At 45.2% G+C, this 27,610-nt stretch overlaps 1 protein-coding gene across 4 annotated transcripts in view; it reads right to left on the bottom strand.

Annotated features, from left to right (window-relative positions):
• Window positions 1-22,832, bottom strand: part of GABRP (gamma-aminobutyric acid type A receptor subunit pi) — a 30,155-nt gene extending 7,323 nt beyond the window's left edge. For 2 of the 4 annotated variants that reach the window (XR_010306377.1, XM_064161634.1), the window contains exons 1-10: window positions 22,320-22,832; window positions 20,926-21,139; window positions 16,048-16,108; window positions 11,536-11,625; window positions 10,144-10,256; window positions 7,956-8,023; window positions 4,632-4,849; window positions 4,145-4,227; window positions 1,745-1,882; window positions 462-614 (exon numbers count right to left, since the gene is read on the bottom strand). Coding sequence is in view for 3 of the 4 variants with exons in the window: in XM_064161634.1 (XP_064017704.1) it covers window positions 462-614; window positions 1,745-1,882; window positions 4,145-4,227; window positions 4,632-4,849; window positions 7,956-8,023; window positions 10,144-10,256; window positions 11,536-11,591 (829 nt within the window). In the remaining variant the exon portion in view is untranslated. Of the gene's footprint in view, window positions 1-461; window positions 615-1,744; window positions 1,883-4,144; window positions 4,228-4,631; window positions 4,850-7,955; window positions 8,024-10,143; window positions 10,257-11,535; window positions 11,626-16,047; window positions 16,190-20,925; window positions 21,140-22,319 lie in introns of those variants that run through there. The other 2 variants (XM_064161636.1, XM_064161635.1) reach the window with 2 other exon arrangements.
• Between the last annotated feature and the right edge of the window lie 4,778 nt (window positions 22,833-27,610).

Below are 27,610 nucleotides of genomic sequence, written 5' to 3'. Positions count from 1 at the left end.
TTTCCTTTTGCATATGTTGTCACTGTTGCTAGCCAGACAAAGTACATTATTTCTTACCAAATCCAGATCACCAGCTGCAATGCTTTTGTAGCCCTAGCTATTAGCTTCATACAAGCTTTCCCTGCCTTTGACAACTTGGCTCCAATAGACACTTGGCCTTTATTTTTCTTACTTTTAGAAAACTGAAAACCATCCCCCCACCCTCCCAAGCACATCACAAAGAACATGTGCTCTGTCCTCTTCTCTGCTGTGAATCCTCTGGCAGTCTTGGTCATACACAGTTCTGTGGGTGAGCAAGTGTACCAGCTGCAGGGGACTCTCCATGCTTTGTGCTGCTAGTCCAGCTCTGCCACAATATAACCTGAGAAGTTCTTTTGTCACTGAGCAGAGAGCTCAGGAAAACTATTGTCTAATCCAGCCCTCAGACACTCCCCTGCCTGCTTAACTCACCAATAACTCACCAATGCAGGTTCTTGCAGGCACTGAATCCAATGTGATCCAAAATGAAACCCAGGACAACATGACAAGCAGAGTGGAGGGTACATAGGTCTCCAAAACGAAGTAAAGGACATTTCTTCTCAGTTTAAACTGCAGTATCAGTCGTGGGTAAATGCCTGTTCATGGAAGGAAAAAACACAGCACTAGCCTGGGAGAGGTGTTACTTACACAACCTTGACATCTTGCCTTGGAGGTCCTGCTTACCTAACAGGTCCTAGGTGAGAGGGCACATGCACACAGCGCTGTTGGGTAAAAGACGTCTAAAAGAATGTGTGGTTTGCAAAGGGGCTCCTGAACTTAATCCACCGTGAAAATGCTTTATAGTAGTGTCATAGAGCAGAGGAGGACTGATGGTTCCCACCTGCTGTCATACTCAGCAGTACTCCAGATTACTTCCAATTCCTCCCAATGCCCGCTCTGAAGGGACACTGACAAGTTCCCTCTTATCTGATGCCTGAGAAATAACCAGAACGTTTTTCTCCTTATTTCAGCACGCCCTGGCTCACATCCCAGGGCATCCCAATATTTTGTCATCACGGGGAGTTAGTTAGCCCCTCTCTAATAATTAGGGATTGGTGATCTTTGATAGTTGTTTCTTTTTGTGCTTAAAAAATGCAGCCAGTTTTTAAAAAATCAGTTTGCTGTAGCACTGCTGTAACAGTTGCAGGGCTGGACTGCAAGTCTTTGCAGGAGAGATTTCTGCTGGGCAAACAATAGTTCCCTTTGAAATGTAGAAACAAACCCCATGTTGTCCCAGGGCTGTGTACACTGCAGCAAACAACAAAACATTGTTATTTTTAAAACCTGGTCATTCTAAGGAAGTGTTGCGCCTTTCATAGTGTCTGTGACTGCAGGGAAGAGTCTGTACACGGATAATGAAAAAGACATTGAATTCTGATGTACAAAGACACTGAATTCTGATGATCTTATCCCATCGTGATGGAATCGTAATTTACAAACAAAAGTATATTGTAAAAGTTAATTTTACTCTCAGTTAGTGTAAATGTGTCTCTCCTGAGTATTTATAGTTTGAATCAAGTGAAAATAGTGATCAAAAGCCTCATCTCTTGGTGGAAGTTGCCACTGGATTTCACAAGCTTTCTGTCCCATCTCTTAAGATTTGCTGTGGTGTGCTGCTGCAGGATTGAGCTGTAGTGTCCAAAGAGATCCTGGCCCATAGATGGGAAGGGAGTTGGGGGAGGAAATAATCCAAAACTTTTCTTGCTTCTTTCTTTCTCTGATTTACCTGTTTCCTGCTGTGACTTCGAGACCAGGGTATAGTAACTCTCCACTGTGTACTGCGAGAGCCGTAGTTTTTCTATGCCATGGACAGAGTCATTTCCTCTCAGCCATGTGAAGGTGACATCGTTTTCATCGTACCCCCCTGAAAATAACATACAGACCTGTATTACTGTATTGTAGCCAGTAAAAGCCACTGCCCTGCTTTGTCTCCTGAGCACGAACATGATCCAGGCATGTGAACACTGGGTGAACATTGGGTGCTCTTTCCCTGGTGGACTTTGAGGTTGCACATGCTACTGCAAGCAATGCATGAGATGCAGAGCTGCTGAAAACCTGCTTCAAGCATTTACATGTGGCATTTTTATTTTTAAATACCAAAACATTTAAAAAGACAAGACAGTCCTGCCATCCAGAGTTTGATCAGCTGCTGCAAGGTGAAAATACTGCAGCAACCAACTCTCGAACAGTCTCTTCATGCATGGGAGTGGAACAGGAGAAACACAGCGGTTAAAAAAGAGAATACAGATTCCATTGAGTCCAAACCAGGCAGAAGAAGCAGATTTCACTGAATTGTCTATTCAAGTGCTTGAAAATACCAGAAAAGGTGTTTTCAGTTGGTCAAGAGCCTGGAGCTGAGAGCACTGACTGGTTGTCAACCAGGCTCTTCTGACTGGATATGCATCATCCAGAAAACTTGCCCATAAAAACAGCTTTTTCTCCAAATCATTCCTCCTATCCCCAAAGGCTGAGATCAAATAAACACATCCAACATTTAGGCAACACTAAATTCCTGCCTCAAACTGCTGGGACGGATGAGATCAATGATTCAGACAGTTATCAGTAAACTCCACATATGCCAGCTGAATAACTGCCTCCAGGAATGTAAATGATGGCAGAACATGACCACAGGTTGGACTGAGGGATACCTCAGCCTGCAGGATAAAGCTTGTACCAAGTCACCAGCCTGCCATTCATTTCAAACACCTCACTTAATTTAGGAAACAGGCACATCAATCTCACTAATTTGATTCTTTTATTAAGTGCCCTTCTTTGAGAAAATGAGTAGGGACGCTTTGATTCGGGTAATAGCCTGTTTGTCCTGGTAGGAGGAATAAGATGCAGTTGCAGCTCTATTTTTATCTAATTGTGTTTTCTTATTAGACACAAATTACCAGAGCTTGAGTGTGATGAACTTCTAAATTAGGTGTCCAGGGTACAAATCCCTGTGTAGAGGTCTAAGCATGTGGCTTTGCAAAGTTTCTAAGCAGTTTTATAAATGGTGGTTACTGGAGAAGATTTTATAATAAATGATAGATTGCTGTTAATTTATCTGGCATATATTGAAGTAGCATTTTTTCTGGGCACTTATCCTAATGAAATCTCCAGTGGGCAATGTGCATGTAATTTCATTGGAATTATACAGCAACTGAGCATGATGTAGGACCCAATCACTTCTACAACTGGCCCAAACAAGCTACGCTTTAGCAGAAGAGGCCAATCATTATTATTTCAGGAGCTATTCTTTGTAATAAAGTTAACCATGGTGAGCTAATACGATTTTAATGTGAAAATAATATGTGTTTCCCTAGGTGCTTCCTGCTGCAACCCCAGAAGTTAAGACTTGTTCTCTCCAGCACTGAGATTTCAGACATTTCTTTCTGTGACATCAAGTGGGAGATGCTTGCTTATTCTTGTGGAGCTTCACAGCCACAGAACAGCACTGCTGCTCTTGCTGAGCTCCTGGCTAAGAGCCCTGTAGTGTCCCCAAATTTTCCTGCCATGGATGAGCTTTTAATATAATTGAGAGCAAAACTTCCTGCCCAATTCTTTCCTTGAGACTCCTCTTTTTGTCAAAGGTCTCACCATCTGCATCACTGTAACAGCCCTCAAGGAGAGGCATATACCACAGAGCTGGGTTTGCTGACTTTCAGTCCATGAGTTGGACAAGTACATTCAACTCACGAACAGCCCTTCGCATTGTCACATTATGGTGGAGGTTTGTGAGGTGCAATTTGTGGTAGATACCTCAAGATGTGAAAAGTTGTTTCTCTGTCACATACACTTAACTTAGAAGTTAGTTTTGAAGGAGCTGTGCAAAACAGATTGAATTTTGAAAACCAGCTGTTCTTACTTCATCCTTTCCATGCAGAACTGAACTATCTGCATTTTAATGAAAGTATTTATTACCACTCTGGCTATATACATTGCACAGTGGCAGGAATCCTCTAAAATGTGGACAGCACCACAAGCTTTTGTTTTCTTTTGAATATTAGCATTAGTAGCAGAACAAAAGTCTACTCTAGAAGACCACTGTGATAAATCCAAATATTCAAGATGTGCATTTACATCTGAAGAAACAAATTCAAAGGAAATTCTGGATTTTTTGGTAGAATGTTCTACTTACAGCTTTCAAGCTGCAGCCTGCACGTCTGTGTGTCCATGGGGTATTTTGACAGGTCCATGTTACAAGCGACAGTGGTAGTGATTCTGTGGGAAAAGAATCACAGAATGGCTTAGGTTGGAAGGGACCTGAGAGATCATCTTCTCTGATCCCCCTGCCATGGGCAGGGACACCTCTTCACTAGACTTGATTGCTAAAGGCCTCACCCAACCTGGCCTTGACCACCTCCAGGGAGGGGCAGCCACAACCTTCCTGGGCAGTCTATTCCAGAATATCACCATCCTTATGCTGAAGAACTTCTTCCTAAGATCTGGTCTAAACCTACTTTCCCTCAGCATAAAAGTATTCCTCCCTTGTCCTATCGCTAGACACCTTTGGCTTGTTGACCCCAGCCTCATTCCTTGTGACAGCTGGCATCTGCTCCTGTGCAGCCCAGTTCTGGAAGTCTATTCTGAACCATCATCATCTGCAAAGCTAGAAGTTGATTTACCTTAGGGCATACAGGATAGTGCCATTAGAGAACAATCTTATGAGCCGGTTCCCCACAGTGACATCGTGCAGGAAGGACCTTTTTGACTCCACGATGTATGTGTCTGGTACCCAGAGCAGTTCCACCAGGCGAGCATCCAGCGTGAAGCTCTTGTTGCCTTGAAAGACCAGCCTGGGGTCTGTCCAGTGCTGCCGCAAGTATATAGTGGCTGTGTAATCCTGGGGAGGAGAGGAAACCTCTGAGCATGCAGGTCCAGAGCACCTGCAGAGCATCACTGAGACTGTGCCACCTGCAGCAAGAGGCAGGACACACATTTGTTCAACCTGGCAAAGCTTCAGATACATGCAGTAAATCTGATAAAACTACAGTGAAAGTCTGTTTACATTTCTCACACACTTGCACTCTGAGGAGTGCTATTTGAGGACTAAAGATCATCTAGTTCCAATCACCTTGCCATGGGCAGGGACCCCTTGCACTAGACCAGGTTGCTCAAGGCCTCATTCAGACTGGCCTTGAACACCTCCAGGAAGGGGTCATTCACAGCCTCCCTGGGCAACCTGTTCCAGTGTCTCACCATCCTTACTGTAAAGAATTTTACCGCAGTCTCTAGGCTAAATCTCTCCTCCTCCAGCTTCAGTGTATTCTCATCCTATCACTACAAGCCCTGGTAAAATAGTCTCTCCCCAGCTTTCTTGTAGCCCCCTTCAGGTCCTGGAAGGCTGCTATAAGGTCTCCCTGGAGCCTTCTCCTCTCCCAAGTTGAACAGCCCTAATTCTCTCAGCCTCTCCCCATAGCGGAAGTGCTCCAGCCCTCAGTACATTTTTCTTCCTTAAATGAGCAATTATTGTAATCGATATTTTTTGTTTCCCTTTTGCAGGTAAGAAGACAAGTGAGAAGTGCACACGTGAGGCCATTGGGTAAGTCACTGATATTAAAAATCAGTCATTGTCTAGGGATGAAAATGACACACCTACTATAACTGTGATTGTAAAAGAGATGTTGGTATTTTGGAGAGTATAACTAGAGCAAACTCAACCTGGCTTTTCACCCAGGTCTTAAATAACACCCCAAAAAATGAAGAGATAAACTTGTAGCATTGTTTCTTAGTAGGATATTTGAAGCTAAAGACACTAGGCTTGCCTTGAGTCAACCCACCTGCAGACATTGGGGTAATTTCCTCTATGCCACATAGTAAAGGAATAAACAATACCCAGCTCTGAAGATAATTCTCTACTGGGCCTTCTGGAAAGACACAGGGCACTGTTGTGCTATTTCACTTCCTTATAGACAAAGTAAATGCAACCAGTAATGGCTTTAATTTTCAAAACATCTCCATCACAGCCAGACTGATGCTGGTGACTGCGTGAAGAGCCTTGCTGTGTGTTACCACGGGTGTGCTGCCTGGCTGGGGAGGATGAAGTTTGTTCAGTTCTGTTTCAGTCACTCTAGAATTTGCTATAAGAGAAAAGCTCTATGTAAATACCAGGTGTTAGTGTTAACTTTTGCAGCTTCTCATATTTTGCTTTCAGCCTTGATAGAAGCAAAACCTGTCAAATAAGGCACTGTTACGGCTTTCAAAAGAGTGAATCATAACAGTGACAAAAATGAGGAATCCTGGTTGATTTTCCAGCTTTACTGAGGCACAGAGTAAGCCTCTGCAGTATTTTCCATGTGGTTTGAGGGATTTAGATGGACCATTATGAGGAAAAACTTGAGGACAGGAGCAATTTTACAAGGCTCTTTAATTAAGTTAGAGGTATGTGAATAACTGATTTTGTTAGTTCTGCTCCTTCCCCAAAATGAAGAGCTTTGTCAAAGTTGCAGTGGTTCATTTAATGAACTTCTTTTGTTTGTTGAGAAAACAGTGGTTTCTTGAAAATGAAATCAAGTGTTGAGATTGTTCCTGACTGAACTTCTGATGCTTTCTGTTGCCTGTATGCCTGCTGCTTGGACTAAAGTTATTTGCTAAATTTACCCAAGTTGTCTGCAGCATTGGTCAACCTGAAGCAGGAATTTTCAGTAATGGCTGTTTGAAATCCAGTTGTTATCAGAAGTGGGAGGAACCAGACTCATCAATGATGGGAAAATGTTATCTGGTTTTGTGAGGATGGTTTGGTTTTGTTTTGGTTGGTTGGTTGCTTTTTTTTCCCTTGTGGTGACCAGTTCTTTGAGCCTCCAACTGTCACAGCTCAAAGCCTCATTTCTCCTGCTTTAGAAAAAATACAGAAACCCTGTCTGTGTCTGCAGTGAGCACTGGCACATCCACCACAGGCACCCCTACCGTGCACTGAGGAAAGATAAGGGAGAAGTAGTTGTCCCGATAGGGCATACATCCTGCCAGGCAGCTTTAACCCTGACTCTCCTCCCCCTGTCAAGCTGGGGTCCGGGAGTGAGTCAGATGAGCAAAGCCTTGAGGGCTGGGGAGCTTAGCACCACGTGTCAGGTGCCTTGTGCTGCCCTCACCGTGCCTGCTGGTGAAAGGAGGCACGAAGCTTTGACTTCATTGGCCTGAACAATGGTGCTAGCGCCTATTGGCCAGTTTGATTTTCAAAATCAAGTATATAAAGGGAGCTGATTTAGAAACTGTGCCTTTCTGCACTCAGCACGGAGCCTTCCTGCCTCTCCTCGTTCGCGGCTCATTAAAGGTGACCACCTTTATGCAGCTCACACTGGATAGCTTAGCAGCATCTTCTTCCCTCTGCCTGAAATACTTGTATTTTCCCCTGGGATCATTACAGCAACTTTGAAAGCGTCTTTGATATAGGAGACATACTCAGGGACCAACAGCGTCATGACTACATATGCTGGAGTGAATGCTGAGACTCCATAGGCGTAGTTAGAATTCCTCCTGTTCTTGCGTTCCTATTTTCCAAGCTCTCATTTTTTAAAGTGTTTAATATTGTGCAATTGCTTCCTGTCAACTGAAAATCCAAAGAATCTCAGGGAATGTTCCCGAATTTTGAATATTAATAATAAAATTAATATTCATACAGCAATTAACAGTGATAATTCATAACCATTGTTAATTTATGATACAGAAGTATCACACAGGATTGATTGCTTCCATTTCCAAGGGGCCTGATTTCCAGGAGGTGCTGAGTTTTTGACCAGTAGGACCTTTGGAGTCATCTGTTTACTTACAAGGTCACATTACTATGGCATCTCCATAGTCTGCAGTCACAAGCAAGCCCTGTTCTCCTCACAGCTCAAAAGGTGGTCAACAGGCTCAGAAAAGCAAAGCAGCTTGAACGTGAGAGTTTGTTTCTGTGCTGAACCCACAGGAATGCACAAGTTTCAGGCATATCCTGCTCTTTCATCACTCACCATGTCGCTCTCAGATACACTGGAAATACTGGCGATGTCCAGGCTCATGGCGATTTGAACAGGCTCTCCTATGCAGGGAAAGGAAAGAGAAGGGAAGAGTGAAAGGCGCTGGAATCAAACTGCTCAGGGTGTGTGCAGTCTGGGCACTGCTCACAGCATCCCACACTGTTTGTAGCACTGCAGAAGCCCAAGGGGCGAGACACAGACTCAAAGCATTGGACTCAGAAATGACACTGTGATCCATAATAAAGCTGTCATTTTTAGGGAGCTGGAGTTTGGTATTTGCTGGTGGTAGCAGAGATCAGATGCTCCCCAGCACTGCCTGCAACGATGAGCAGTTCAGATATGCAGCATCTGCCAAGAAGTAGGCAGTCAGGGCCAGTATGCCACTCAACACCTTCACAGTGGCAGGATGGGTAAATCTGTACAACCCTCACAGCTTTCCCAGGACGCCTCCACAAGCAGGTAGTAATCAGCAGCTCTGCTTCTCTGAGAGAAAACACCCTCATAGAGAGAAATTAGAGATTCCTGGTTCCATGCACCGGCTTAACAACCAGAAGTGCAACAGCCTTTGCCTACTTTTAGTCTTTACATTGCTGCTCTCTTCACAAGCAAGTTTTCAGCGCTGAATCTTTGTCGTCTCCTATTTTCAAACACTAACTTCTGAAATCTACCACAAGAGGGCAGCTCCTGCCCAGAAAATGTCAGAGCTAGCAGGTCCTGCACGGGTAAGCTGGCTCCAAATAGAGTCTGCACTGTTCCACCAGCAGAGGCATGAACCTTTCCCTTGGGCTCTGCTGGTTTGTCTGATCCTCAGTGCGACTCCGGAGCTCTGAGCTGGGCACAGCCCTCTCTGCCTAGGTGACAACACAGCAATACCTTCTCTCTTGCAACTTGCTGAAACAACTTTCGTCATCTAAATCACATTTAAAAAAGTCCAAGGGACACAATTTCTAAATCTCCTCTGAAATGTTTTTTGTTTGGGTTTTTCAACTGTTCCAAAATTGATTTAATTTGAAAGAGGTGTGTGTATGTATATATACATGTGTGTGTGTGTGTATTTTTAAAGTAACTGTCCTTCACATCCTCTGTCTTAGTTTTAGATATTCAGCTACTTGAATTCACTCAAAGTAATGTCTGGAGGCTAGACCTGTGAGGACTGAGGGCTTCTGGAGGAGGCCAAAGCAGAATCCTGATCTTTTTTGTTTAACATTTATGGGTCTGGTAGGCATAGGCAGGTGTAGATGAACCTAATGTTTGTTAGGTAATTCAAAAGCATCTGTTCACTTGATGTGAGAGGATCGATTTTATTCTTGCATGAGATCAGACATTCTAGGCATAACAAACTGGAAAATTCTGAATTGTTCTAGAAATTTATCACTATGGTCAGGAAAAGGAAGAAACTCAAAGCTGCCAGTAGCAGATGGTCAGTCTGAAGGAGCTACAGTGGGAAACATCGACCTCCTGGTGAAAAGTGGTGGGGAACTTCTGTGTTGAGCATAGTTTCCTTAATGTGGTCTGGCAAAAAAACAATATTACTAAAAAGATTTTTTTTCATAGCTATTTTTTAAACTTCCATTGATAATTTTCAGGTGCTGAATGGCATTTTGAGAAACACTTTCCTCTTGAGTGCTTACAGCACTCACCTGGAAGGTGGGAAACCTGACCCCCAAATTGGACATTAGCTTCAGGGAAGTTCCTAAATACCTGACTGTCCTTCAAGTGTTTCATGAGGGTTTAAGCAGGTTTACTTTGTGTCTGAGTGTGAAGTGAAAACAGATGTCAAAGGTCAGTATTTCTGGCAAGGAGAGTGGCTTTTTTTCCTCTATAACCCATGATTTACTGAACAGATATACACGAACAAAAATAAAGCAGTAAATCACAAGGGTCAGATAGTGAACAAAGCAGAATTTAGTTACTCTGTCAGCTCTTTCTTAAAGATACTGAGGCTTATAAATTCCCCATTCTTAACTCCATAGATGCACATGTCCTCGTGCCTCATGCATGCACACACAATCTATTCAAAAGAAGAGTGGATGCACAGAAAGGACAGTAGCCTTGGCTACTAGCTCATCTAAAAGAAACACCACCTTGGGGAACCCTAAAGAAAGCTGAAAGCATGCTCTCCCCTTCACATAAGCATTACAAGGCTCTACTTCAAATGGCCAAAAGCACAGAGCCAACATACCACCAAAGTAGGGCCTGAGGTATTTGTTGTATCCCATGGTGAGGTTCTCAAATCCAGGGAGGGATGTCGTGTCACCACTGCGTGAGCTGGATAGATGACCCAGGGAACACCTTCTGAGGACATAAATAGGTACTGTTATGTGTGGCCAGCCAAGCTGGGCACATCTGGTGTGCAGCCCCAGCTGTTTCCAGCTTGTGCTCAAGCAAGCAAACAAGCTGCATAAAATTCTTAATCAATAGATCAGTGAAATCCTGAGCTCAGTTTGCTCGTCTTGGCTGAATAACTGGCACTTTGAAAAGGGGCAAAAATAGAGAATTACTTCACCTGATAGCCACAGAGGTGCTCATGTGGTAGCTTAAGGATGTTCTTAGAATGTTGCAGACAAATCCTGCAAGTTCTAGACATCCCATAATCTCCCCCTTCCCACTTCTTCTTGTAGAGTCTATATAAGGATCAGACACTTTATTTTCCTCCTCCTTCTGACAAGCCTTACTGACCAACAGCTCCTCCTCTCTCATCACTACTCCTTGACAGACACTTTCATCCTCCCGTTAGTGTCAGGCAATGCCCCTACAGCTACTGCAAGGAGTAAAACCTCTGAGTAGAGTGGGAAGGGAGAAGTGGAGCAGTAAGCACTTCAGAGACACCACTGAAGCCTTGTGGGCTGAACCACCCCAAGCTGCCATGCTACAGAGGCGTCAGCTCTGATTTACAGTGTCAGAATCAATGCCTTGTGGATGGACTGCAAAGCTAGTGCCTGACATTATGAGCCTGTGACACAGACAGCTGGAGAGACAGAGCTCTGGACTGCAGAAGGGGAAGGTTTGTGGTGCAGTGTCCTTCTGTGGCTACATACTCACTCAATAAAAAAACAACTGTTAAGAGTTCATCACAGCTCTGTGCAAGGCTGAAGGAGGTGGGAAGCAGTATCTCTGCCTCTCCCCAGAGCAAGACACTTAGCAAAGCTCTGATGGTATTTTTTCCTTCTGCTCCCTTTAAAGCTAGATTAATAGACTTTGGAGTTCTGCTGCAAGTTTCAGACCTAAAATAATTTGTAGCAGAACAGAACCAGTTTGTGCACAGCATAAACATAAACCACGCACAAAATGTATGACTTGTGGTTGCAGGACTGGTGATAACCCAGCTGGGACCCCCATGGGAAGCATTTCCAGGGGAAACTGCACCGTTGTGGCCCTCAACAGGAAATAAGGGTTGCACTGTTAATGTACATACTATGCTCTGGGGACCTATGCAGGTTGCTGTCTTCTGTCCTTTCCTACACCTGTCTTTCTTTGGATGGGCTGGACTATCAGAAGGGCTTCCTTTTCCACATTTTCTATATGAAACACAATTCAGACATTCCCTGTAAAACAAAGCAAACACTCTGCTTACCTTTGGGGTAGAAGGAAAAGACAAAGACTGAGGAGGCAAAAATCTCTGCAGAACATCTCTGGAGATTATTTCTCTCTTTGCTCTGCCTGCCTGTGAAGCAGAAAAGAAAGACAAAGTTCAGTGGTTTAAGAAAAACTATTTTAAGGGAAGGAAACAGGAAAAAAAGGCAACTGTGCAGTCAGAACTCCACTCTGTGATGCTTAACACTCCCAGCACATAGTAGCTCCTGCCCTTTTTTCTGGCTTGTGTCATCTTTCAGCACTGTGCTATCTTAACACTTCCACATAAAATACACTAGTGACAACTCAGGTCCTAAAGTCCTTGACAAGGTCACCAAATTGTAGCTGCCACTTTGTTTTAGATAAGGCATTTCTTCTTTCAGTGTGGGATGGTGATGTCACCATGAGAAGGGATTTATTAAATAGAAGATGTTTAGATAGATCCTAGAGGCATTCAAACTAAGCCAAGGGAGATCCTGCCTGCATCCAACAGACTCAGCATCACTTAGTCCAAGACTCCACTGACCAGGTTCCACAGAAGTGCTTCAGCTCTGTGCTCCATTAGCTTGTACCTGGGATAAACCCACACTATTAATATGGTGCCAAGTCATTCAGCATGCAGTACAGGATGAAATCATTCCACTTTAAATAGGTTTCGTTGACTTTTCTGGGAGTGGAACCAAATCTTGGCATCTGGCCCAAGGCTCCCACGGGCTTCTGCTGGCCTTGGAGCAGGTGCCATGATGGACAGCTCTTACTTGTGCCTGCTCTGCATTTTTGCTCCCTGCCTGAAAGACTGCACCAGCTGCATAGCTTTCCCTGAGATACCCCTGGCACTCTGCCACATAGCTCGTGTACTTCCTGCAGCAGCTCCTGTGGTATGGCACTGCCAAGGGGAAGTTGTTACTCAGCCACCATTAGCCTGAGCTGGACACAGTACTGCTCTACTTGCTCCACTGCACTCTTTGAACTGTGTCACAGATTTCCTGCCGATACCAGCAAGGTAACCTCCCTCTTGGATGGAGTCTTCCTCTCAATTATACTGTTACAAATTGGGAATAACTATGCAAATCTTTAGTCCCTGTGCCTTGGCACCAGTGAGAGCAAGATCCCAGCTTCAGATTAGGTGCCTTTCTCACCATGCACAGCAGTTAGGGACTCAACTTCAAACCTGGTCATTCCACAGTGACCCAAATATCAGGGGTTTTCTGCTTGGATTAGGTTCTTCCTATAGCAGTTCAGTACAGCCCAAAGAACATTCTGCCTTCTCAGCTAGCTGCACAGCTCTAGTGCTGTGCCACGGGTCAGCCTGGCTCCAGGCAAGTAAAACGTGTTTGCCCATACAGAGCCAGTAAAACCACCTGAACACCAAAGCACCAAAAATGCAGGGCATCCCACTAGGGAAACGTGCTCTAATATCTGTCCACCCTCTGGATCCCTACCAAGGCTTTGCAGTTCTAACCCATCCTCTGAAAGTGGTGTTAAGATATTTCCTAGTATCAGTGAGCTGCTGTCACTGTAGTGTGAGAGAATCATTCACCTCCTCACAGCAGTGTTAGACCACAGTTTTGATGGGATTAGTCCAGATAGTTTAAAGAACTTCTGGGAAGAAAGGATAATTGTACAAATTAGCATTTAGTTAAAGCATGAGAATTCACAAGCTGAAGTGCCCCCCAGGAGCATGCTTCACAACCCTGTTTTGCACAGGGGCTGCAGTTACTAGCATTCTGGTGCACCAGAGTAAGCTTCTAAACAGCTGTATCCTACCTGACCGTAGTTACTAAGACTTTATTCTGGGAAAGAATAAAAGGAAAAAAAGAAGCAGCTTTGATTTATTTTGATGACTGACCAATAGATGGAAACCTCTTATGTAGTAGAAGCTTTTTTGGGACTCCAGTTGAAGTGAAATGAGCACTGAAGTGTGTGCTACTGCTGCCTAGTGAGGACAGCTGAAACAAATCAACTTGGATCAATTTATAGTTGCTGCTGCCGCCACAGACCTAAGTGAACTTCACAGTCTCTGTTTCTCTGACTCTGCTAATTCTTTGCAAAACAAGGAAAATATAGTTTTCATTTTTTGGAGGATGGCCATGAAGAAAATATATGCATCAAAGACTGCAAGACAGCGACAAGGGGATCTTTAAGAGATAGAAATGAGACACAGCATACAACTTATAGACAAGAAAAAGGTGACACCAGTGCCCAGAGATGAATATAACTGAGGCATTATTTATCATTTAGTGTATCAATGCAATTGCAGTTCTGCTCTGTAGTGCTTTCATCTTAACCTCAGACGTGGCAAGAGTGCATTGTTTGGCTCTGCTGTGTCTTGGCTCTGCATTCTGCAGGAATGGTGCTGCACAGAGAAGGGTGTATGGAGCCAGAGATTGCCCTTTTGCTCTTTATATTCAGTTCTGTGGAATAACTTTTCAGGAGAACATAACTACACCATCACCAGTGAGTTTACAGCTTCATGACCACTTCTTGGCTACACCATTCTGTGCTGAGCTTTCTTTGGCTACTGATACGAAGGCGACAGTTGCCAAACACAGTTACAAAATGATGGATGCAAAAACCATCATACAGCCTGGCATCAGACTTGGATGCCTTTGCCAAAACGTCACTTCAAGGGCAACACATGTGCTTATCTAGAAGAGGTTTTGACTGATTTAAGATAGATATAAACTGTTTGCCCTTTTTGAATGCTTCCCTTTTTCCCCCTTGCCTAGGTTGAGCTGTGAGGAGTTGTCTGGGTATGAAAGAGACTACTCTGGGGATTTTGTAAGGAAAGGTTCATGGCACAACAGCTGCAGTGAAAGAGTCAGGACTTCTGAGGATTTATGAGAGCTGCTCACTTTTTATCTTACTGACCAAGCAAATAATTAAAGCCTTTCATTTTCACTAGATATTGATTTGCCTCTCAATATCCTCTACTTTGGAATCAGTCTTAAAATATTTTTCTTTAAACTTTTAAGCTTGTTCTTCCCAGAACAAAATATGAATTGCTATATTATTAATTACTGCTGCATTTCAAAAGTCTCTTTTGGCAAGAAGGCACGAGAAACTCTGAAGGTACTACAGAGAAGAGAATGGAATTAACAACAGAAAACCATTTTTATGCAAGCCACTCATACTGGAAACCTTACTTACTTGACAACTAATCAGTTTATATAGACTGAATTATTACAGAACTAAGATGGGGGCTCCTGTTAGGTGTCAATAGAAACACAAACTCACTTCTTGGCTGGTCAGGGCAAAAAGGTGCATAAGAAGCTGATGGAGGAAAAGGGAGTGAACCTAGAAAGAGCACCTGTAACACTGGGTCAGTAATACTGACATCAATTGTTTCTGATGCTTATAATACTTTCTGAGTAAAACAACTTGATATAAGACTTAAAGCACGTTCAGTAAGAGAAGTGCATCATATGGTGTTGAAATGAGTGTCTTGTATTGACTGAAGTCTTTCACATTTCCATTCTGTCAAAACCTCAGAAAGTTTCTGGTTTGGTTGGAAGGGAAACCTTTTCTGTCCTGCTGTTTTCCCTGTCTGAAAAAATCTAAATCCAAGCAGGTTGTTTATTAACCTGACCATGTCTAGAAGGTCATTATTGACCCAGTTTTAGTCTGAAGAGCAGGAGGTGTGTTTCAAAGCAGATGCTGTGAGAACTCTGGCTGCTCAGTGACACAACAGCTGCTCTTGTCTGCTTTTGGTTTGTTGGTCTTTGGTGGTGTTTCCTTGTTTGGTTTGGGTTTTTTTCAGTTGCCTTGAGTGGTTACCTGGAACTGTGGACAGTTAAACAGGTGGCTTCATGGTACTTGCAGAAATCCTTCACAAACTTCTGGGAACTTGTGCTCTTGATAAAAAATACATTCCTTCTGTCCTCGTCACTGTCATTACATCACATGAAAAATGACCTCTCAGTTCTAGCAGCAGCAGGAGGCATGGCTGAGGTGGCCTGCTTCTGGCTGTGTTTTGGTGCAAGGCTGACACTCAGCCCCCACAGCGGGTGAAGAGCAGCACCTGCACGCACGAGTGCCCAGCTGTGTGGGACAACTCAACATCAGGCATGTAGAGTCACTGAGCCTATTGCTGATTTCACATGCACAAGTACTGTGTGTGCCACCTACGCTTATATACACACACACTTTATACCTAGTACTACTCGCAGCAGAAGGAGAACCAGGCCTGTTATTTTACACCCCATAAACTGCAGGCCTGGTTCCCATCTCAATTATTCTAATGACAGTCAGAAACAGCTTTGGGACACAAAAAGGGTTACATAAAATTAGTTTCCATCCATACATAAGGATGCTCAAACCCCATCTGAGTAATGCATTTATGTTTTCAATATGCAGACTCTTGTCCTTCAAGCTCCTGGTGGGAAGCTGCAGCTTGTGCTCCCATCTGCCCACCCACAGTACCCAGATCTACCTCCAGCTTGCAGGCTAGAGGTCTTTAAAAGCATACTGAAAGTCTTAGACTACATCAAAAAGATTTCTGAGATTTACTTACGTGAATTGAATTCTTCCTCCAAATTGTCAACTTGGGCTTCTGTTTGGTCAATTCATTGAGTCTGTTTAAGCAAACACAATGTACAAAACCATTTAGAACTAATTGCAGTTCTAGGCAGAAGTGTGGTGTGCTGCTGCAGACAGCTCTTTCTCTCCTGCACTAGATACCTCCTGCCTCTCTCTAATCTTCACTTTTCTGCAATTGCCAGTCTCCAGTGGCTGCAGATCCGTGAGCTCACAGCTGTCTGCTTGGTCATGTTGGGCAATGACTTCAGGTTTCATTCACCTGGCAGCCCTGCCTCTCATGGCAAGCAAGGTTCTGGGTGCATAAGATTCATCTTCTCTCCTCCAACAGCCAGGCAGGTCACAAGCCCAGCAACGTTGCTTTCTATGATTTTGCTCTCTACTTGCCAGCCCTGTAATTGTAACTCTATATATATGGTCCCTCCCACCTCAGCAGTTCTGCTCCCTGAGCCTCCTCCATTGTGTGTGCAGGTATTTTACCTAATTATTGGTCCTATCAGCTGAGATAAGCACACACATGATTAACTCCCTCATGGGACACAAAGTAGTGTCCCCTGAGCACCTTCTGACCTGTAGGTGTAAAGTGACTGCAGGTACTTGTTACATTAGCATTAAATAAAGCAAGAGTGGTTAACAGGATCTCTGCTGAGTGCGCTGCTCAGTTCTGGGTGTGCTGGAGGAGGAAATGGGAAACAGAAGTTAATTATTATGGAAAGTGTCACGTGAGCAGAATTTGGAAAGAATGAGGGAGTGTGTGTCATTTAAACTGAGCGGAATTGGAAGGGTGCAGAAGTAAGGGAATACATAGAGCCACTACAGCAGATATTTTGCTTCTGATTATTCTCACATTATGGGCAATACACCAAAAGGCTCCAGCAGACACATGGCCACAAAGGCCTCGGTGAACACACAGAAACTGTTTCCAAGCTTCCAAGTCACAGGCACGTGTAAGATAAGAGCTCTGCAGACGCACTGGGTAATTTGGGATTGTTTTTCCCTTGCTCATCTTCGCTGGCTATGACAAAGGGAAGCAGTTTCCCCTGTAGCCCTGTGCTGGCTCATCACAGCAGTTCTGTTCTGTCTCTGAAGTGTGCTGTGCAGGCGGACCCCTAGGGCTCTTAAGCAACCATGTGATTTAGTCGAGCAATTGCTACGTGCCATGGCCCACCCCTCCAAGATGAACTTGCTGACCTCTCAGAGGAGGAAAGCAGTGATGGACAGGATCACTCTATTTTGTTGCTCTTCTCACTGAGCATCTGCTTCCTTCAAGCAGCTCAGTGTCATGGCACGGCAGCCTCAGCAGTGCCTTGCCAAGGAGGGGAAAGGACCCAGCATGGCTGAAGGGAGCAGTAAAGATGACTAGAGCTGCCAGCAACTCATTAATTGAAGGCCTGACAACACACTGACAAATGAGAGTGTAGGAAAGGAATATCATATGGGGCCCCAAGGAGCACAGTTCAGACATTATCATTCATCTTACACATCTATTAGTCTGAATTTCTGTAGGGCAGGGAAAGTCTCCTCACCACAGCAAGGCTTAGGGGAAAACCAGCCACATAATGTTTTGAATGCCTCCACAGCCCTCTTTTGTTCAACATACTTGTTTTTGTGGGCACAGCAGCTGCATGTCCTTCCACACCAGCTTTCATTTCTCCTCTGTAAGTCCTCAATATCCACAGTAAAGCCTGTGCCTTGTGCCATGTAGCAAAGGAGATGTGTGCCAGCGTTCAAGGGGTTCCTGGGAGCAGAGCTGTGGCCCGACACTGAGCCACCTCCAGATGCTCTGAAGTTTACTCGAGTTCCTGCATTTACTGCTTCCCACCAGCTAGGTGCCTCTGTAGGTTCTAAGAAAACGGCTTTTGAAGCCACCTCCGTATCTTTGCAGGTTTGTCAGGTCTTGCCAACAGTTTCATGGCAGCTTTGTGCCACTTGCTCATGTTCCCTTTCTCAGATCACTGCATCACCATGGTTGGGTACCCTCAGCCTGGGCTGGCAGGCTTTGAATGTGCCCCAAACTCTGTCTGGGCCCCGGCAGTCCTGTCACCTCTTCCCTGAGGCAGGCTTTACCTAAAGGTATTTAATCTGGGTCTGGTTTCATGTTCCCATTCAGCATCACCTTTCCTAGAGCAACGCGGCATTTCACAGAGCAGGAAAACAAGCCAGAATGTTTGGGCTTTATTTAGACTTTTCTCTGCTTTCTTTCTTTTTATAATCACTGTAGAAATAGCATAACTATTCCCCATTTCTAAGAATGGAGAAATTCAGGTACTCAGAGGTCAAGTTACTTGTTTCTTAACTGTTATCAGTAGCAGACTATCTGCCAAGATGAGCCAGCCTCCTGCAGCACATGTGCCAACACCACCTTGCTCAGACCAGTACCGATATCTGCTTAGGAACTGCTGAGCACAGCCATCCTCCTGCATGCACACAGCTGCCACAGGCTTCCCCCACGCTGCTCCCTGAGCTTGGGGCTGCACTGACCCCACAGATTTGCACTGCGTTGTTTTTCCTCCTCATTTCATTGGCACCCACTTACCCATAGCCTGAGCCCCATCCCAGCCAGTGTGGTGACATGGCCCTGTGGCAGGCACTGCTCTGCTCAGCACCATCTTGTTTGAGACAATTCTTCCTATGAGTGCTCGTCAATAACTGCTAACCTACTCCTAAAAGACACAGATCAATTGACAAAGTATTATAACCCCTTAAAATATTAATGCCCTATCAGGGAGACAATTTCACTGGGCCTAGGGACTCTTCCATTATTAGAAGTTATGCCCCAGCCTTAAATAAATTAACTCAATAAACGTCTTATCATGAATACAAATTCCTGCTTAGGGCTTGCAAATAAAATGATTTAGAGCTGTTCTCCAAGGAAAGATGAGGTGTTTAAACTTGCAGAAGAGGAAGGGCCACCATATTCATTAGTCTTTTATTTTAAATGGACTTCTGTCCTGAACTGAAGGCATCCCTTTCACAAGGGAGAAGGACATCTTTGGAAAATTAACTTGTTAGGTTTTCTTATGCAGGGACTGCAGTTTTGGTTCTGCAAGTACACAGATTTCTGCTCAACTCCAGAGGCAGCTCTGGGGCTGAGACCATACCGGCCTCAGGCAGGGGTAGCTCAGCACCATCGGCTTCACACCCATGTGGGTTGCAGGAGGCATAGCAAGGGGCACAAGGAGGAGCAGGCTGGTATCCCTGGCCAGCAGCACTGCATTCCTGCCTGCTTCTGTGGGTGCTGGCAGCCTGGACATGAGTGACCCATTCTGAGAAACTTCATCTGGATCCACCAGGCCAGAGGAAGCCATTCTGCCATTGCCTGCAGGTTGAATTTTGGATCTGCCAGGCTGGATTGAGCCATCCTGCCATCATCCCCAGATTGAATTTTGGCAAACTGGAGTTTTTAATTGCTCTGTGCAACCATGACTGTGTGCTGCCTGCACTGGGAGGGCACCTGAATTCCCGTCAGTGGAAACGGAGCCAGAGCTGTGAATCTGGAGTGCAGAATTGGCTTTGCAAAGACACACACCACAGCACTGGCTGTGCTGAGGAGGAGCCGTGAGCTGTGCTGGGGGCAAACCTGAAAGCAAACCTGCTTTTCTGCTGCAGCTAGCTTGGTTGGTCATTACTTGTGCAGGCTTGGATAACAGGAGTGATGCTTACTGTAACTTTCCTGTATTATGCCCTAAATGGTGAGAAGAGATGCCAAGCCAGACCACTGTCCTGCTGTTCACTGAAGCTTCAGCCAAGGCCATACAACATAAAGTCCATGAGGTTTACTCAGGGAGAGTCTTTCAGCCTGCAACCCCCTAGCTTCTACTCACATATGCCTAAAAGATCCTGTAGTACACAGAGCATCTGTTAATAAAGCCTCAGTCTTAGCAGGTGTTTGTAATTTCAACCAAACAAGAAGCCTGCACAAGCCCATTCATCACCCCAAGCCCTTGTCAGAGTTTGCCCTCTTTATGTCGATGAATGGACTGTGAATTATGGAAGCCACACTGACACCTGTAAGGAGAGCCACAGTTCACACCAAAGGCCCCTGATGCCTTAGACAGACACTCCAACAAAAGCCATGCAAGGAGACACTCAGACACAGGGAATTTGACAAGAGGCTCAGGAAGATCACCTTGGCAGCAGCCCTCACCTCTGTGCCTCCTCTTTCTGGCATTGCCTTTGCACTACTACCTGCTGCATTCCCAGCACTGCAGCAGTGAGCTCTGAGTTGGTGACACTCCTCACAGGAATGCCAGCCTACTTTTATGCTATAGCATCTCAATGCACTTCTCAGCACCCTTGAGAGCTGGGATAAATGTGACCCGAGCTTACTCAAGGGAGGAACTGAGAGAGAATGAGGATGCAGACCGGGAGAGAGGGTGCAGCCTGCCTGCACCCTCACTGAGCTCCCACATCCCAAGACTGAGAGCTCACTGCTGTGCCTATGCCACAGTGGGCCTTTGGGCACCACTGCCAGCCACTGCGGCCATGTCAGAGGCATCCCATCTGCCGCAGTTTCCCCATAGATCTCACATTCAGCAGCCACATGCAGCCATCAGTTGCAGCTGCCCCTAACATGAGTTGCCCTATGTGCTGACCCCACTTGCCCAGCCCTCATCCAGAAACAACCCCTGCAGACACAATCCACAGCTAGCAAAGGGCTAGGGCCACTTAGCTCTTAAGATAATGAGCAAGTGTGTCTGTGCAGTAATATCAGTTTCAAAGTGATTTGGCAAAAATCCAAGTTAAAGCAGTGACTTCCCAGCTGTGTGCAGCCTCCTGGCTTCTCAGGAGCATGGCAGGTGGGTAGCCACCCCCCTCCATGCTGCTTCTGTCACCTCCCTCCCGTTCCCAGCACCTGGGGCTTCCTGCTCTGTCTCCAATCGCTGGCTGGGCTCTGCAATGATCCTGGCTGGGACCAGCTGGTACTTTGGGAGGTTATTCCTTAATAGGGTGATCTCTGTGCTAGTAGAGGGCTGAGGAAGGGAGGAACACGTTGTCAGTTCTGATCTGGCACTGCAGCCCGCCTGCTGCTTCAGTTCTGCCTCCCCAAAGCAGAATTCATTGCTGGGCTAGAAAACACAGATAAATCAATCAGCTCACACCACATTTATTTTCTGTAGCTATGTGTTGGGCTCTTGGCAGCTGGAAATAGCAGTGAGACCCCTGCCACAAAGTGACATAAAGGTCAGGCTCTTGCTGGGCATTATCTGCAGAAAGGATTGGCTGTCCAGTGTGCAGCAGGGAAGGTGATGGCACTGCTACAGCAGTGGCCTGGAGCCAAACACTATCATACCGGCTATATTTTCACCCCCTTTCAGCATTTAAGGTGACTGTCAGTCCAGACCCATTGCGTAACTCATCTTTCTAGCTTTCCTAAAATAAATGCCTGAAAAACAGGATGGAAAGAGGAGGCTGAAAGCAAAAGTGCCATCTTATACTGCAGACTTATTTACAACCTGACAACAGCATCTACAGCAACAAAACAAATAAGCCACTTGGTCATTACCAGTATGCTCTTTTTGTGTGGAATGATAAAGCACCCAAAAATCTCAAACCAGGCTCCTTCAGCTACACAGGAACCGCTTACTGCTCTGTGGCATCCTGGTCCCTGGCTGTGCTCCCCATACCTGTCTGCAGTGCAGGTCAGCCAAGACCATCAGTCGAGGCCTTTTCCCAGAGAATGTGCAAATGTAGATCATGATCCCTTCTTCCCACTTCACTCATCTGATGTGAGCAGAGCAGGATATACCTACAGGCAGCCTCAGTGCCCAGCTCCAGTCCCTGCATCACCTCAGATCAGTACATGAATGCCTCATGCTTCTCTCCAGATGAGATGGCTCATAAAGGTGGGATTCAGCCCATGTGCAGCATGGCAGTGTCTCGATCGGAGCAGCCATAATGCCTCAGGGAGTGACAGTGCAGCAAGGACCCCCACCCCTCAGCAGCTCTGTGCAGCTCATGAAGCACTACAGCAGTGTTCCCAGTGCCAGATCCTCTGGTTTTTAAAATGTCCCAAATAGTCACAGAGATCTGATCCCAAGGGACACACTCCAGGGCTTTGCTTCTGCACTAGCTGGATGTTGGTTATAAGTGACACTTTATGTTATTACTGTCACTGCTCAAGAATACTGATTCTTGCTTGATGGTAATTTTTGAGCTGAGGAGCTCTGGGTAGTGGAAAAGGTTAGAGACCTGTTATCCACCTGCACCACTAGCAGATAGATAAAAGGGCACAGATCAAGGTCTTACCTGAAGTTCTTGCTCTTTATTACATGCCAGGTCTCAATCCCACAGCTGCTCACTCAAGAGGAGCTCCAGCATGACAGGCATAGGACTGCTCCTTGGTGACATGAATGATTCAGGTAGACACCTGTCAGCTGCACTGGGCCCAGATGTACGTGTGGTTGATATCTCCATTGGAGAAGACATCTCTGGAAGGTTTACTCATAGAGAACTTCAGTAATTCCCAAGATTCATTTCCAAGGGAAAAAACATTTTCTGCTTTTGGTTGAAACAAAATGAGGTGGAAATGCCACCTTAAGGCTTGCATGGGTTGAGTCTTACAGTTAGCATGCAAAATAGTAGTGAGGTGTTTGCCAGCTCTTAATACCTAGAACAGGCTGAGCCTTAGCAGTCTTAAACTGCCTCAGTCATAGGCAATGCAGTACAGAGACATATTTTGTGCTCAAAAATAGTCTCAGCTGTTGTTAAAGGGATCATGCAATGGGTTTTTCCTTTAACAGCACAAGAGAGCAGTGTGGATAAAGTAAAAGGGTAACTGTCGTTACTGTGTGAATGATAAAGCACTGTTTTATCTTGTTTGCTGCAGCCCAAGGTGAAACATTAACCTAGCTCTGAGTTATGATGGGATGCAAAATAGCCTGAACACAAACATCTCTGAGCTTTCTTTTGAGGGCATGAACTTGTGAGGTCATCAAAATGAGTTTGAGTGGTATCACAACATGCACATTCCATTTTGTGGAAGTATTCACTGAGCTGTTTACCTCTGGAGTAGATAATCTTGAGCACTGTGGAAACAAGGATAGAGAGAAACATTTTACATGGTGGAGGTTTTCCAAAGGACTGTGAAAGCATTTTAAAGGCATAAAAAGAAACTATTGCAGATCTGCTTTCAGTTTTGCATTTCAAAAGATAAATGAAAGGTCTTAAAAGCACTTACCCAGTCTGTGTTACCTGCAGAGTTCCCTGCCCCTTCTGTGTGTGATGAGCTGGTATTGGCTTCCCACAGGCTCTGGGTCAGAGCCAGATGGATGCTCCTATGTGTCTGAGCTAAAGTGCTCCTCGGGGTCATTCTTGGTCTTTAAAATGTGCCTGTCAGGAATGAAGACACCAAAGCAAGAGGGAAATCACAAAAAGAGGGTCAACCCTGACATTTTTGCAGGTTTGTTACAGTGTAAAGTGCCTGCAACCTGGCACAAATGCAGTAACAAGTTCCTGTTAGCAGAACCATTTGTGAGGTGCTGGAGAACATGACCTTTGGTGTGACACCCATAACAGTCTGACAGAGGGAAACTGTCTGGTGTCCTTAAAGGCCCTATAATCTCTTTCCTGCTACATCTGTGGTCACGTCAGATCGGCACACACCCCACAACTGAAGAAGTTATGTGGCATCTGGAAAAGAACTGACCAGCGTGACCCCCATGGGCCTACTGGGACCCAGGAGCCCTGGCAGAGCCTCAGCACAATCAGCAAAAGGAACCTGCCCGTCTGGTGGCCATAGTTTGCACCGTATGAAAAGAGAGATTGCTGAGAGAAGAAATAAAGCTTTCGTTGCCACTCCTGCAGCTGTTAACAGCTTACAATGGCCACACTGAAGTGGTTACTGCTCAAACAGAAATAGCTAACAGGAGAAGCTACCTCCCTGCACAAAACACACCGTGTGGCATTTGTTTCAGCCTGGCAGCCCTGCTGAACGGTAGCCATGGTTCATTGCTGCTGGTATGAACAACAGTGACAGCAGTGTCCCCACCCGCTGCTGGCTCAGGTACCACCCTGGCTGCGGGGAACTGGTGCTCTGCAAGCCTCGTCTGCTAAAAGTGCTTTAGGGAAATTAATAGCTGCTTCGGGAACGCTGCACGCTGCTCCTGCAATGTCCCACAAAGCACACTCTGGAGACACAAACCTGATGGCATGTCACATTTGCAAGGGAAAATGTAATTCTAATAAAGATTAATACGTGGGGACTCACCAGCACATTTCTTCTAATTGCCTTTCATTAACATTCTCAGCAACCTTGAACAAACACCACAGCCTTTTGTTTTCCTGTTTGCCAGGCAAGGGCTGCGTCAGGCACAGCCAGCACAAAACAATTCCACTGTAGACTCCTGTACGGAGATAACTCCCAAATCCTTGATCCCCAAATGCCCTCTACTAGTCTCTGCCTAGAAGAAAAATCTGCTTCACAAAGCTGGACCAATGCAGTGTAAAATACGTGTGGGTGAAACGAGAAGAACAATTATCCTTTCTCCTCTGTGAACACCCTCTAGCACTGGAGTCATCCTCACAGCATTCTACTGCCTGGGACCTGGCACTGGGGGCAGTTTTGTGCTTTGCAAGCACAGCATCTCATCTGAGTCCTCCCTGGCCAGTTTAGCTCTCCACAGTTTCACTCAGATTCCTTGAAGATATACTTTTGGGATGTGAGACCTCCTCAGGGAACAAGCAGAGGATGTAGTACATTTGCAGCAACTCAATAGTAGTATGCAGAAAGAAGCCATGAAAGGCCAGGTAGACTTGTGGTCTGATTCCCATGTGGTTAAATCAGTCCCCACCAACTTTCAGTAAAAGCCTTGTAATTTCTTATACTGGCTTGATTTTGCTCTTCAGATCCTCTCTGATCTACTGAACTAAGAGCCAAAATTCATTTTCCTAACTGCCTAAGAGCCACTTTTCGTGCCCAGAGACACGACTGCTCTAGCATGACTCTGGTCTTTCTCCTGACTGTTGAACACCAACAATATCCCAAAATATCCCTGAACCTTGGGCAGCTCAGCTGCCAGGTGACTGTTCCTCTAAACTCAACATGAGCAGTGCAAGTAAAGAAGCCTTTGAAGGCTTTTGAGGTTTTATTTTAATAGATCACATTTTGGTGTTAAGAAGAAAGTCCTGCACTCTACTGATACGCGAGCTGCTATCTTCTGGACAATGCTGGTGCCTCTAAATCCATCACAGCATCACAGTATCGACAGTGCTGGATATTTACCCAGCTCCATGCAGGGAGTGGGGGAGCACTCAAGGGTGCCTTAAGTCATGGGAAGACCATTTGCTTGTTTCTGGGCCAGTTTCCCAATACCTGAATGCCAACTGCCTGCAAGATTAACTCGTGACACTGCAAGTGCTGTGGGTGGAAGCTGGGGGCTTGGGAGAACTGTAGTGCTGCCTCTTGCTGAATCCACACAAGCAAGGCCCAGGTGCCCACACGTCAGTGCACTACAAATACCTCGAGAGCGAAACCACAGAAGAGCAGCCAGACAAGAGCTACTTCTCCCCTCTTTGCCAAGTGCTAGAAAAGTCCTGGCGTGGGGAACAGGTCTGACCAGCTTCATCGCATTCTTCTGTTCTCTCTGCTCTCTAACACAGACCTGGGCAGGGCTATGTTTATCCCTTCCAGACTTGTCAATGGCATGAGGCGCCTCGGGCCCCTTTCTTAAGGCCACTGCCCTTCATTTTCTCCAAACCCTACAACAGAACATCTTTGTGGATGTTTCCTGAAGAGAAGGAATAGCTAATGCACCAGGACTCATCTAGTCTGTGAAAGCTGGGCTTAGCTCCCAGCCTTATCAAAAACACCTCCACAATTGTATGGCTTTTCCCATCTCCTGCACAAACACAGGTACAAGGCTGCACCTCCCAGCATCACCAGGGGCTCTAGAAGTACACAAAGGAGATGATGGGAAGCTGTCGAGATGCTATCAACAGAGAGATGATACATAAACACTGTACCAAACCCATAGCAAAGCTACAGTAAAAGAGCTCCTCCTCTATCACATTTTGCGAGGCGACCTACCTGTCTTTGCCATGTCACACCCACTTCTGCTACAGCCTTTGACTTGCTGACTGAGGCTGCTCAGCCCCTGGAATATCCTTCTCACAGGCTGTAATGAGATTTCTCTTCAAATGGAGATTAAAGGTGCTCTCAGAAATCTGAATTCTCAAGTTCTGAAATTCTGCTTTTGGACTCCACAGCTGCCAAAATCTAGACCATATTTTCCCGGTTTTGCATTCTTACACGTGACTTTATAGCATGCACTAAATATTCACTGCCACACTAAGAGAGAAACTAAAAGCTGAAACATTCTGTTCCTTTTATTTCACTGCTCAAATCACTGCAAGACTGACTGAAATCTCTTACCTCTATTCATTTCAAAGTCTCACTTGCTTGTGTCCAGCTGTTTCATTTGAATACAAAGGATCAATCTAGAAATCAGCTCAATTAAGTTACTTGCAGTAGATCTCCTTTAAGAGTTTACTGTTATGATATCAAAGCACAGTGCAAAATAAAACAAGCATAAAACAAATTAACCATTTGAAGGTAAATTAAAAGGACAACCAACCAACCTTGAAACAAAAACCTGAAAACAGGTTAGGAGTATTTTTGTGGCTCAGTTTTTCATAGGAACAGAGTTTTACTAATGGCAGATGATTTTCCAGAATAGCTCATGCCATGTGAAGTTTCCTGTACTTCCTCATGTTCTCTGAAATCCAGGCCATGTGTTGAGACAGAAAACATTGTGCTGACTTCTATCTCCTGTGTACTTGCATGATTATACATTCTCAATTCATATAGCTCTCTACATAGATCAATAAACTAATTAGAATGCAAAGGTGGCTTGGATAAATTCCTGTGAAAATGTCAACAAAGTCAAGTGTAACCCTGGCACTGTACACTCCACAATGACACTTTCCAACAACTCACTATCCTTCTGGAAGGTTCTGGATCAGCACTAACTTCACACAGCCGCTTATAACAGCAGTCCTGTCACCTCTCTCCTTTACAACATCACTGGGACATGGTCACAGAAAAGCCTGTGGTATAGGGAAAGATGGTCACAGAGTTTCATGAGGAGTGCTCAGGTTGTTCAGAATGGTTTCTTACTTATGTTTTTTAATCTGATTGCTGGTCCTGGGTGAGGGCAGTAACCACTCAAACTGAATTTCTTCTGCAGCTGGACTTCAGATCAGACCTGCACGACGTTGGCTTTGGCAGAGAACGAGATCTTCATGTGGCAACGTGTCCGAGCCTCTGCCCTTTTCTGGAACTGCATGGATAAGCAAAGATTACAGAATTGATCTCACGGTAAGAAAAAGCTATTATTGTGTTCAAAAGTGACCTTTCTCACATACTGAGTTACGGCACATGGTGCTCTGAAGGATGTTCCCAGAGATGCTGTGGGGACAGCCCTCATTGCCAGTACACACCTATCACCCTTCTCCACTGTCCTTTCAAACCATGGACCACATAGGCAGTGGGATAAGATGCTGAGCCTGCAATAGTGATGGATTAAGACTAAAACCAGAGA

The sequence above is a fragment of the Pogoniulus pusillus genome, chromosome 22, assembly GCF_015220805.1.
Source record: "Pogoniulus pusillus isolate bPogPus1 chromosome 22, bPogPus1.pri, whole genome shotgun sequence".
In the NCBI taxonomy this organism is placed as follows: Eukaryota; Metazoa; Chordata; class Aves; order Piciformes; family Lybiidae; genus Pogoniulus; species Pogoniulus pusillus.
This window is presented reverse-complemented; position numbering and strand designations above follow the sequence as displayed.